This window comes from Schistosoma haematobium, chromosome 4 (assembly GCF_000699445.3).
Source record: "Schistosoma haematobium chromosome 4, whole genome shotgun sequence".
Lineage (NCBI taxonomy): Eukaryota > Metazoa > Platyhelminthes > Trematoda > Strigeidida > Schistosomatidae > Schistosoma > Schistosoma haematobium.
In genome coordinates, this window is record NC_067199.1 from 11,286,312 (window position 1) to 11,300,201 (window position 13,890).

The 13,890-nt window shown below is 33.2% G+C and overlaps 1 protein-coding gene across 2 annotated transcripts in view; it reads left to right on the forward strand.

Annotated features, from left to right (window-relative positions):
- ENTPD3_1 (Ectonucleoside triphosphate diphosphohydrolase 3) overlaps window positions 1-10,892 on the forward strand; it is a 112,761-nt gene extending 101,869 nt beyond the window's left edge. The window contains exons 11-14 of one of the 2 annotated variants that reach the window (XM_051215640.1): window positions 1,266-1,409; window positions 6,042-6,158; window positions 7,985-8,122; window positions 9,585-10,892. In XM_051215640.1, the coding sequence (XP_051066172.1) occupies window positions 1,266-1,409; window positions 6,042-6,158; window positions 7,985-8,122; window positions 9,585-9,794 (609 nt within the window). In that variant the 3' untranslated portion in view covers window positions 9,795-10,892. Of the gene's footprint in view, window positions 1-1,265; window positions 5,893-6,041; window positions 6,159-7,984; window positions 8,123-9,584 lie in introns of both variants that reach the window. The other variant, XM_051215641.1, reaches the window with a different exon arrangement.
- Window positions 10,893-13,890: the final 2,998 nt, after the last annotated feature.

Genomic DNA, 13,890 nt, shown 5'->3' on the forward strand with positions numbered 1-13,890 from the left:
GCATTGATTATTTGGATTTTTTAGTTATATCTATCATTATCATCATCAGTCGAGTCATTAATTCAATAAACAGAATTCAGTAGCTTGAATTTACATTTCAGCTTGTTCGAATTTCGTGGAATGAAAAAATAAATAACCTATGTATTTTATCGATCAACTACATACTTTTTCTATGGCCTCATTCGCAGCTCCTGAAGAAAAATGTCCTGAAATTCATGACTAGAATTTTAGAGTCATTCAAGGTTATCATACCTCTTTGTCTAAAATTAACCTGTCTCCTGTAATTTTAACTAGACAAGATATTTAAAAACTGAAGAGAAGAACTGATTAGCCACATTTTTTTCCCAAAAACTTGGCATTCTAGTGACTTAATCCGTCTGCATATTTCAAAAAAGGTCAATCTACTTAAGTAAATGGGAAAAATTCAAATGTTCCTGTGAAATGAAAATATTTTTCAACAGATTTTCACCGTAAAAATCTAACATTTTCTGTAACTAGTAATCAGCAGGCGTTTTAACATTGACCTCATATGTCATCCAATATTGGAAATGTTAAATATCTATTTAGTAAGAGATCAGGTCATCAGACTAAGTGATCAATATTTTGTTGTAAGTGACTTATGAAGATTGTGAAATTTCATAGTTCATATCATGAACTGGTTTTAGTTATACAACTACTAAAAAGTAGGAAGTGTCAGAAAACTGTTTCGTACAATGGTGAGATTTTTCATAAATGCCCATCTATGACCCTACAGGGGAAACTAAGACCTCAGGCCTTTAGAATACCAAGCAGGAATTCATAGGTCTACATTTCTAACATCAATCAATTCTTGATATTCCGTTCACTATTGGGCCTGTAGGTTCTATTGTTCGATTCCCGGTAGGATTGTGGATGTGCACTGCTGAGCAATTTCATACTGGGACATAATTGCTATACGGTACTCCTTAGTTTTAAATAGCTTTCGAACTAAAATCAATCCGTGATGGAAACTAATCAATTTGTTTTTGTTTTTAAAATAATGCTTGAAAGTTATTGCTTGTTCTTCAGATTTACAAATTAAACTATACACTTATCTACATTAATCCACAGTTTACTGTTCTGTTTCCTGTAGTTAGTTACTTTATCTATTAATGTATTATGTTGTTGTTTTCTATTTTTAAAGTTATTTGTCAATTAGTTTGACAATGGCATTGTATTCATTATTCATTATTTATGATAGATCTTAGTAAAACACATGATAAACACTTTTTTTCTTTATACTTTAGAATATGAATAGTTTTTCATTTAACGGTATAGGACAACCTAATGAATGTGTCAATTATATCCAAAAACATTTTCAAATGAAATGCAATTTTTCATCATGTTCATTCAACAATGTTTTTCAACCAGCTCCATTTGGAAAGTTTTTGGTAAGCCATTTTATGTTAATGTTTCTATGTCAATGTTCACATAGGGACTTGCTATCCTCCTTTGCTAGTGTTCGAGAGTTATACGTTATTAAGTGAATTCATGAGTCGATTTAAGCTAGATCACCATTGATAACCTGGAAACATTGGAAGGCCGCCTCGTCTTAGTATAGGACTCCTAAGAAGTGCGCACCGTTGATCCTGCAGAGGCTAATGTGTGTGAGCGAACAAATGCATAGGTGAATTTATGGTCAAACCCAATCAAGGTGCAGCGAAGCACGCCAAAGGCTACTATTAGGATTCGAGAACATACATACATGGGGATGAGGATGACTCATCGAGTAATATTTAAGCGACTAACATTTAAGCTAGAGAGAGGTATGTGCGTAGTCTATCGCATGTGATCAAACCTACATGTTATGCAGACATGATAGTGTTCACAATAATACAAAGAAATAAACGAGTTGTTTGTTAAATAAGTTAGTAAAAGGGCTTGAAAAAAGTTAACCATAATCGAAATCAAACGTAGGAGTGTTGCTATAATTGTTTCAATCTATACAATCAACTATTTTATTCGAACATGAACCACTGAAACACCTCGATTTCAATGAGAATAATATTTTTCCCCTGGATTTCCTGCTCCCTTTTAACAATCTTTTTCAATGAATTGCCTATCAAGTCATCAATATGATCCCTCATGACAAAGATCTAGTAATATGTAGTGTATATTGAATTCGTGATATAGTTCATCCTTTTTTGTTGTTAAAATGCCCATCATCATTGTTATTCAATGAATCACTAATAAAACGATTTGCCCAAAGGTTAAATTTTAACAAAACAGAAAAAACTCATCTATTTACGTTTTGTACCTAATGTGCATCAAAGGTAACAAGTAGTTGTCATGACTTTTTGCCCTCATACTATATCATATCCACCCTATGAGTAAGAAAAAATAATTTTCCTACCAGTTCGAAGCAATCTGTGCATTACAATAATATCTTCCAGAATCTTCTCTTTAAAATGGGCGATAACTGAGATTTAATGGTTGTGTTCCCAGGTCCTACTGCTAATACTTGAAAACAGAAATTACTACAATTCCTGCGACACTAAGTACAAACACGGAAGACTTAATATAGTGAAGATTGATTAACTATTTAAAAACATATCTTTACTGTTTGAAATATGAATAGATCTTGATAATCAATGAATTGGTCACTAAACATAGATGACTATATCATAAAATTAGGCATCTAAACCAGTCAATATAACTAACACAGAGCTATGGAGATCAGCGCGAGCGGAACGACTAAAAAAGCTACTTATTAAAGGAGGGACGAGTATGGCATACGCTACTGTGATACTTAGACAGATAGACATAGGTAGTATATAGCAGGAATTGGAAGTGGAATACTTACCAGCAGAAGATTGAAATGAAGAAAAGAGAATGGACAGCAGTAAGCAATCAAAACAGCAACATCATTGGAAGAATGATAAAGTATGCAGAAGACAACTCAAGGAAGATGAGCAAATGATGTATTTGATGTGATTTTCATGTTTTACAAAGACATTGTGTAATTTTGTTTACTCAACCCAAATCTTCGTACATTACAATACGATCACTCCTTAAACTGTAATGATCTGTCTCAGCTTATAGGGGAAATTTCAGTATCACATATCACTAGCGTTCAAATGAATTAAGCTCTTGGTCACCCTATCATTAACATTCACCTTTTAAATAGTGTGTGTTTAGCCTTGAAATCTGCTTTTTATCGAGGGAATGGTGTGCAATGCAGTTTTTTAGGAATACGGAAGGGATTGGAATGGGAGAAAAATTAACTTAACAAATCAGTAACCACTCGAAATAAACTTATAACGTCCAAAAAGCACTCACGCATAATAAGTAACAATACAAACATGAAATTATGACGATCGGATATCCAAAACAAGCAGTTTAAAACATAAAATTTTTAACTCATTACTTTATATCAGTCTTGTTGGCAAGTTATAGCTCGAAAAGCTCAGATCATAAAGCTGGATGGTACTGGTTCGATTCCCAGAAGATACGTCAGTTCCCTAAAGATTGCAGATGCCAGTTTTCGACAAATACCAGTTAGCATGAAAACTAGGTTAAAAATTTCCCGTCGAATAATTCCAACGACCAAGCATTCATTGACTTATTAAAAAAAACTACTGACAGAATGATGAAAACGATGCAATAAATCATTCAAAGAATAAAGTACCCTGCCAATTGTTGTTAATCATCCGAAACATAGCTGTCAGTACACTTTTAAAATGTTGGACATTAGATTTCTGAGCTTGTAAGAAAGAAAATTCCATTAGTGTTGTAATATAATCAATAAAGTGGCGTTTAGTGGGGACGGGATCTGACTCCAATTAGATATGTTGATCGCTCTTGAGTGAGTGCTATCGAAATATATATGTTGCCTATCCTCGTATATAATCATCGACTTAAATCGCGTTAGTCAATAACGGAATTAAATAAGTCAAATAACGAGAATGAATTTCGAATACGTATATTTCATACAATCTTTGGTCCAGAAAAAATATCGGAGAAGCGAAGAGAAAAGATCGAAGCAGAATTACGCTCAGTAGAGAAGGCATCTGAGCCAACTCCATTTAACCAAGCGTTAATCAATATTTATAGTCACACAAAATTAAGTTGCAGTCATGTAATGTATGGGATAAGAAGTGTACACACATATATATACGCTCATATAAAAACAGTCAAGATTGATAAGCGAATAATTAACAAGGTCAAAATGTGACTCAAGTAGAATGAATAGATTGGCCTGTCCGAAAGCTAGAATAAGGTAAATGGGTTTAACATAATAAGCGACATTACAAGGGCTTAGTAATCAATTAGTTGATTGCTTTACGCGGCACCATAAAACACTAACTTCCATTCCCTAGGCGTTATAAATTAACCTCTTATGATTTATGACGAATAACCTATTTGAGAATTGTTAAATTAATTGATGAAATGCTCCGATCTGTTGATAATACACAATGACACAGTGTGAACAAACAATGATCAATCACAAAACAGAATCAATGACATAAGCCTCCAATCTTTTCTCCGGACAAAATAATATGCTAATACATAAAATATTGGATACAGGAATAAATACGATTATAAGTCATTTAACAGGTAAACAATTTCAGGATATACCAACTACATATCATTCACTCTCCAATGGAATTAATGCTTACGTATCAGGCTTGTACCTGCTTTGATATATCAATAGCAATAAAGTTGGAAAATTTCACCAAACTGTTGAAAACCGGTGTTTTCACAATACAGCTGTTAATTCTTACTTATTTTCCTATTTCTTTATGATGTCTAACCTCTACACATCACACTGAGATTATTTCGGTTTTATTTCTCCTCTTTTTCGCTATAAAATGTGTGTATTTCTTCTCGTAGCTGAGTCATAGAAATTTAATTATAACCAAGTAATCCACCGACATTTCAATATGGTTTCGTTTATTTAGGATTTATGAATTATTCCTTCATTATTATAACAACAAAAAACATCAAAATGATTCATGTCAATTTACAAATCACATCATTTTAGTTAACTTCCAAGGATGATTCAGATTGCCAGTAACTTAGTGTATGTCAAATTAGTTTAATTGCTTTAAAATAAAATTACTACTATGTATTAATGAGTAGTATATTTTCTGACTAGTAAAGTGTCGTCCAATTTTCTGGTCAATTGATTTGAATGAAATGGATTGAAGATAGATTTTTTAAAATACTTGAATAATTTGAATTGTATGAAGTGAATTATCGGAAAGAATTGAAGCCTTAAGTTATGTCATATTATATTTGATTTCAGCCGTTGTTCATCAATCATTTCTTAGTGAACTTTATTGTTTATATGTAATCTTTTCTACTACTACTAATACTGTTAATACATATACTATTCTGGGATTTATTTTGATAACTTCATCTCGTTGTGCTGTTCTGATATGATAACTTGAATAAATGTGCACATATCTACTGGGTTCTATTCTTAGTACTCTGAAAAGTTGACACAGTGCTTTGATATACTTTATCAACTTTTTCTGCATACGAAATATTTCTCAGAATGCACCTTTGTGGGTATAAAGGTTCTTGTAGGCTAGTGGATGCTGTTAGTAGATTGATTATTCATATTTGATCATTATTATCTGATAATCACAAACTTTTTAACGTTTATTTCATGTTTTCTTTCACATAGAATAGTTCCTTGTATGGACAGTGTCTAGTTATGCGTAATTTTTCTAAAATCTTGCTTCAGTTATTCAAATTTTAGCAATGTGAGAAATAGTTGTACACAGTTTTTTTTAAAAAACTTAATGTCACTACGATTTCAGCCTCAAATGAACATCAATTTCACTGATATCTCTGTTATTCATAAATTTTAAAACAGTGGCCACCTCTCCGAATCACTTAAATTACACTATCTTAACGCTGAAAAGAGTAGGTTTTTTAGTTTACGATAATGTTCGAACTGATTTTCACGGTTCAAATTATTATTTTTTCTCTACTGTTTAGTAATATAATACATAATTAAACTTTTCAATAAAGCAATATTCATATTATTTACTGCTTTTTAAATTTCATTTCAGGCATATTCTGGATTTTCTTATGTGATGCAGTATTTATTTCCTAACAAGAAGACAGGATTTACACTAACAGAAGTTACTGAAGCTGTTACGAATTTTTGCAAAAAACCGTGGAAAGATGTAAACTTTCATTCATTTTCTGACAATTTCTTATCGCTTATATGTTAATTTTTTAAAAATTGTAATTGATCTGAGGTGATTGAGTGTACTTAGAAGGGAATTGTATGTTCAGGCTTCGTTAGAATTGACACTCATCAGCAAGGCGTACCTTCAATCCTGCCAGAAATAACAACCTTTGTAGAATTAGAACTTGCGAGATGAATTTCGATTAACACTAAGAAATAAACAATTATATTATTAGATACTACTCGGTAATCAATCGATGTGAATTCTTGATATAATTATTTGTAATAGATATATAAATATTACATAAGTTGTGATGTTCAACATTTCAGCTTATGTTAATTATCATTTGCTATGCTAACCACTGTAGATAACTTGGTTAGTTATTACCAATACAATTTGTTAACTCCTGATATATATATATATATATATATATATATATATATATATATATATAAGAGAGAGAGAGAGAGTTGTATCTGGAGAGTCGTTACTATTATGTACGTATCAACTTCGCTAAGTCCGCAGTCTCATTGCTTTTACTTGGCTGTCGGGAACTGCTGCAATTTCTCGATCGTATTGCTTATACTGTGACACAGAAAACACTATATTTCCCAAGACTCATTAAGAACAGGAAAGATTGATGCAATGAGGATTTATTGACTTCCCCAAAAACACGTCTCCAAACAAGTTCCCAAATCACATCATCATTAGATTAAAATGCAACCGTTTATACGCTAATTTTTACACTCATTTTATAATAACACATGTAGGGGAAAATGCATACGGTTACTGTAAATAAGCACTACATGTAGGTCATCTAAATTAATATAGAGAATAAAACTGTCACACTGAATGAATGTTCTGACGTGTCATATCGAACAACGTTTATATTGAACTGACACAAGAAAATATTAACTTAAAAATGCCATACTAAAACGGAGTTCACACCTGTCACTCTGACTAAAATTCATGATGAATTGATCTAAATGATACCATTTTATCGACCATGACCTTTTTGGGTGTGTGTGGCGTCGGGGCTTCTAAACTAAATTACAACTCACAGTATTCTTCAGAATGGTAATACTGCGTAGTAGTATTAAGTTTGAGACCTACAAAACATAACAACAACTAACAGACAGATAGCTGTCATCAACACAGATGGCATATATATGCGTTAGATCAAGTTGCTGCACCACATCAGTACGATGAGGTGAAATGAAAAAGAAAAGAATTAAAACAATGCAGAAGCAATCAGAAAAAGAAAGTCTAACTCAATGAAGTGATTGAAGATCCACTAACTTATCAACCGATTTACAACCTTTACCAGTTACCCATTTAATTATGAGTAAAAGGCAATATCGCTTCTGGCTAGTCTTTTTGGCGTAAACTGAATAATTTTTATTTTAGTCACTATGTAGTCATCGGTTAAAATGATACGACAGTACACGGTACACCTTGTCTTAACGTTCATTGGTTAGACAAAACTGACAAATTACCTTGTACTTAGTCTTCATGCTGTGTAGAAATCGCTCAGCAGAGTATATCTTCAGTGTCAATGAAACTGATACTATTTAAATATCGTATGAACTCACGTCACAGTCAAAGATGTTAGTACTAAACTATTTGGTCGATGCAGTTAATCTCCAAATAAAGATCAGATGTTGGTAGGTTCTACTCCATTCATCTAAATTGCTTTAGACATCCAGGTAGCCCTGACACACACACACGCACAGAGGTTTGATTTTAAAACTGTACACACTTATTTTGTACTACTTTCTTACTTTACTTTTCGTCTTTCTTTATTTACCATAAAATTTTAGGTGGCTAAAATTACAAAACCATCTGACTATGGATTTACTGCTAAATATTGTTTTGATGGTTTATATATTATTCAATTATTGAAAATGTATGGTTTTACTACGGATGAATTATGGAAAACACTTACATTTGATTCGAAGGTAAGATGAATCACTTCTTTTTATTAATATAATTAACTGAGCTTTTGATTTTGTGCCTGATTATAGTAAATATTAAACGTAACTTAAACTTTTGGTATTGTTGAGTTCTTTATGTTAGGTGATGTGATCGAGATTTCACTGTTGCTCTGGTTAGCATCATCAATGTTTAATTTTCATGTAACTTGAGCAGCTTTTATTATGATTGATTATCCGTTTAGGTTTTATTGTTTTCAGCTGTGTTTGTAATCAAGCTGTCTGTCTAGTTCAGTTGATTTCTGATCATGTGACTTGTTGACGTTTCTCATATTCTAGCTCTTGGAGAGATTTTTTATTCACTACCGTTGATTTATATTCTACACTAAATAACTGAGACGATAATAACTGAAAGAAGGCATTTGTGTTTCATTCTTTTATCTTATCCTATGAATGGTTTAAAATATATCTGTCATTACTATTTAGATAGCTTTCAGCACAGACTGTTGTCATCTGGATAATCAGAGAAAATGAAACAGCTTATTTCGTTCTAGATTGAGAGTATTTTATACTGTGGCTGAGTTCGGTATGTGTTATGACTTGTGACTGCGGATTAGACGGTAGCGAATTATCGATCGGACCAAAGACGCGTAAAACATGTAAGAACGAACTACAGTCCCGATTGGCCCTGCTTCCCTGTCTAGCCTAGCCAGTTGAGTCCAAAACGCAAGTCTCGGCCTCTGAGATATGAATCATTATATTTCAAGCATACTGAGTTTATATACTAAACAAATCGACCACAACGTACCAATAAAATATGAACAACATTTGTACAAGAATTAGCCAGATGTGGTTGTGGATGAGGGAGGAACCGATTAACAGACAGGGAATAGTTCATGAATGGTAAATCGTATAATAATAGTTCATAGGTCAAAATAAAACTCATAATAAGAGGGGCATGAATATGAACAATTTAGTTACGAAATAATTATACTATAAAAACGTACTCGTAATATTGGTCCATAAATGGATCCCAAAAATTATCATTCATTATTCTTATCGGGATACAACAGTATGGGTTTATGGTAATTACTAATTACGGAACATCTGAAATTACTCTAACACGAATGGATTCTACGACAGACCCGAAAGAACAGCGATTGGCACACAATATTCCAACAGTAATCCTCTATTGCGATAGAATACAGGAATAAGACGAGAGAGCTGAAGAATTAGATGCTCATATATATATATATATATATATATATATATATATATATTCTTGACATCAACATGTCAAATTCATCAAATGATCTCAAATATTCTTTTAAATAGTAGATCAGTTCTATAAAGGTATTTTAAGTTCACTTTTACTGTTTCTTTCAGCAGCTTAGAAAAACAAACGACTTTTTTAAGTTACTTATAATCATTAGTAGTAGTATGATTTCATTTTTGTTTATTTCTATTGAATACTCTTTTTCCTCTATAGGTTAATGATAAATCAGTTAGCTGGGCATTAGGCTACATGTTAGATCAATCTGGTCATTTACCAAGTGAAAGTCCAAAAGTTTCTTTCAGTACAAAATTATTTGTTGGTCTATTTATTCTACTACTTCTATTCATCATCGGTTCAATTATTGGACTATTATTAATTAGAAACTTTTTGTCCAAATCGAAAAAATCATCTAGTCAGGTATAAATTATGTGTAAACAACAAAAACAACCATCATAAATCCATAAATTCCATTTTACAATCTATTGTGTAATACATCAACTAATCAGTATCTTTTCTTTGATCTTCTGTTTAATTCTACATATTTTCTCTCTCTCTCTTTGTGTATAATAGTAAAACAAAAAAGGAAATAAAATCATAATTACGGTTTAATGCCTTCATTGGATTTCGAAAATAACTAACTGACAACAACAAATAAATAGGCAATACTTTTTGTTGCCAAGTAATAATAATAATAATAATAATAATAATAATAGTAACAATCATATGCAGCATACTAAAACCAAAAAAAAACGCACAAGAATTCCAATAATCATTAGAAATGATTTTAAAGTTTTCACAGTTCTATTTTCTTTGCATTTTAACTGTTATACAGACAATTCTATGAACAAACTAACTGCAAAATAATAATTTTGCTATTTTTGTATACGTAACAACGTGTCTTTAAAACAATTAAATAAATAAATAAATCGTGGTAGTTAATTTTCCTCTCCCCCCCCCAGTTGTTTTGTTAATTTAGGATATTTTTTATCGTTTTGTGTTGTTAAATTGTGTAATTTTCTTTTTCAATATCAATATTCTTACTGTTTATTCTTTCCCCAGACTTAAGTGGCCAATCATAACTATGTATTTTGGTGTGTGTGTGTGTGTGTTTTATTTTTTTATGTGTTTATCTAACCATATTATATATATATACGTAAGTTGTGTATTCATCTTTTCTTCTGATTGGTTTGTTCATGCATTTATTTCGCAGCTTTTTATTGGTTATCGTTATATTCGCACTTAACGTCGTCAGAAATAAGTAAAGGAGTTAATCCATGTCGGGTAGAAACAGGTGTCTACCTCAGTACAATGGAAGATGGTCGCGCAATTTCGTGGATTAGTTGAGGTTAGACATTAACACCATTGGATGCCGGGTCAGTGGTCTAATTGGTTACGCGTCTGACGTGAGACTGATAGGCCCTGGGTTCGAATTTCGCGGGGTGCGGGATCATGGATGCGCATTGCTGAGGAGTCCCATGCTAGGACGAAACGGCTGTCCAGTGCTTTCAGGTTTTTCATGGTGGTCTAGCTTCAATTGACTCATGATTTCAATCAAAAACTTAACAATCTCCACAACACCTAAACTGATAAAGGAAAAATAATGAATTACTAAATGTAAATTTAATAATTTCAATAATTGTAATTATGAGTCCATTGAAGCTAGACCACCATGGAAAACCTGGAAGCACTGAACGGCCGTTTAATAATAATTCTTTGAACTCCATTATTTTCTAATTAATTCACACAAAATAGAATATAATAACAATGTTTAATAATCACTAATGATTTCATAAAATATTCTCTACCTAGTTTATCTAATGATAAAGATTAGTTGTAAATAGATAAATCAGGATTATTTGTTATATTCTCATCAAATTACTATAAACACTTAGTCAGTTATTAATAGTTCACTAAAATTTTAATGTAACTCATTTATCAAGTACCATTTGGTGAGTTCAACTTTGAGTTACGTATTGTATGTATAAAGGAGGGTAATGTTATCCTAATTAGGTGTAATGATATTTGAATTTGTGACTTCTTAGTTATAAACTAAGTGATTCAATAACTAAGACATTATCATTTAAGATAGTTACGAGTTTCTAATTAAAATTAACTCAATATCAATTAATAAAGAAGCTTGTTATTTGTCCGATGGAAGTAGGAGATGATTGATCAGTGCACAAAAATAGACATATCCAGTCGCACTAAATATGAGAGACCATCTTACAAGTAAAATTTATCACAGTTATATTTCATTTGATTGCACTTACTGATTCCTTTGTATTATATGTTAATAAACTCTCATTCTGGCGCATATTTAGCTTTTGACCATTGGCCCCTAAATCAGAATAGTGTTTAGATAGAAATCTACTAATATTCCAAAAACAAAACAGCAATTTAACTAAGTTTAGAAAGAAAAATGTCAGTATATTTATGATTTTTGCACAAGAACATCCTAGAGTCTTCTCTGCTTATGAATTAGTGCTGATTGACCAGAAATAGGTCAGTCAGTATGCTATAACGTAATTCTCTATGGAACATGTAACAACTTAACCCATGTCCTACTAACAGTTGGTAACCACAGAAGGACTACATCGTAGCACAATTTCTCTTGCTGATGACTTTTTCTGAAGTCATATCTGAACGTGGAGTAAGGATGGTTTTTGTCTCATCTCTAGAGATATCAATGAGTCACATATCAACTGGTTAGAGCCTACAACTTCAGGTGGATGTTTAGACTGAAACCCACTGTTAACTAGTCTTCAGTTTGAACTTGTACAATTTATCAAACAACTGGCATATTATAACTTAGAATATGAACAATCACTGTTGAACCTTGTCTTCACTCAACGTTATGAGGCTTCCGACATTGATTTCTTACCCCCACTGGCGAGCAGCGATCATACTTTATCGTACTTTACATTTTGAATAGATAATATACAGTATATGTCTGTCTGCCACACCCCGTCCCAATATCTGGCGGGCTAACATTCCAGTAATCAGACACTTTGTCGTTTCAATAAATTAGTCAGTTAATTGAAGGTGAATGGATTGAGTTTAAAGCCGCAGCCAATCCGTTCATTCTATGGTCAGCTCCACGTAAGCCATCACATTGACCTCCATGGATCGATAGAGAAATCCGAAAATCATTGTGAAGTAGGAAACACGATTGGAACTTGGTCTTAACAGCGGGTCATGAATCGTTCAAGTGAGAGTACTGAAAGACTAGGAATTTATGTGAAACGGGTATAGCCAGATCTAGCACTACTTACGAAAGTCGGTACATGAGCCGTAATTGCCCAAAACGATTGTTGTAATATATAGAGAAGAGAACGAAATAGTCAGTCAATTACAACGTAGGACCAGGCACATATGTACATCCGTCCAAGTTGCCATACCTCATTAGCACAGCAAGATGGACACCAGATTCATAGAAGCAGTTAACTCAATGGTGTAATATATAAAGGAAAAATTGCATATAAGGATATAGTATAGGAAGAAAGATTTAGTACGTACATAGAAAGATATAAAATAATTTAGTCTCATAGTTTAAGGGAAGACAGAGAGTGTATACACCGACGCCATTGCGATCGATTCTGAGCAATGTTACCCAGAGTCTCCAACCATTGGTTACGATAGTCACGCGGACCCCAACCAAGTAGTCTACATCTACTAACATGGCTCAGAGTAGAAGTTAGTGACTTCAAGCACTGATGCCATGTTTTGGTTTGGCCACTCCTAATTTTCTTCCAGTCGTCTCCAACACTAGTCCGCATTGGGCGTCGTGGTAATCGGTGTTCAGGCATACGTGACACATAGCCCAACCATCTCAGTCGATGAAGATTCACAACCTCATCAACTGATTTACCATCGTTCCCCAATACCATGCGTCGGATCTAACCATTACTTACCCGGTGATCCCAACAGATGCGAGCAATATTTCTAAGACATCTGTGGTCAAATATTAGTAGCTTACGAGTATCTCCTACTCTTAATGGCCATGTTTCGTTGCCGTAAAGTAAAACAGAACGAACTGCCACGTAGAATACTCGTCCTTTTATTGATAAACGGATATCTCGCCCTCGCCATAGGTGATGTAAGTTGGCAAAAGCCAAACGAGCTTTCCAAATCCATGCTGATATTTCGTCAGACACCAACCCATTTGGGCTGATCAGACTTCCTAGGTAAGTGGAGTTGTCAACGCGTTCGACTACTTCACTCTCTATCCTTAGTTCAGGTGTTGACGCAGACCAGTCCTGAAGCAACAACTTGCATTTGGATGATGAGAAGCGCATTCCAAACATGCTGGCATTGTTGATCAGTGCCACCAAAAGACTCTGCATTTTGTCAGCGTCTTCACCAAACAGGACTATGTCATCTGCGTATTCTAAGTCGATAATTGGACCTCCTGGAATGAGATCAATGCCCAAAAATTCGGTCAACAAGAGCGTTATTTCCATCAGTAGGTCTATGATGAAGTTAGACAAAAATGGAGAAAGTCGATAGCCTTGACGGACAA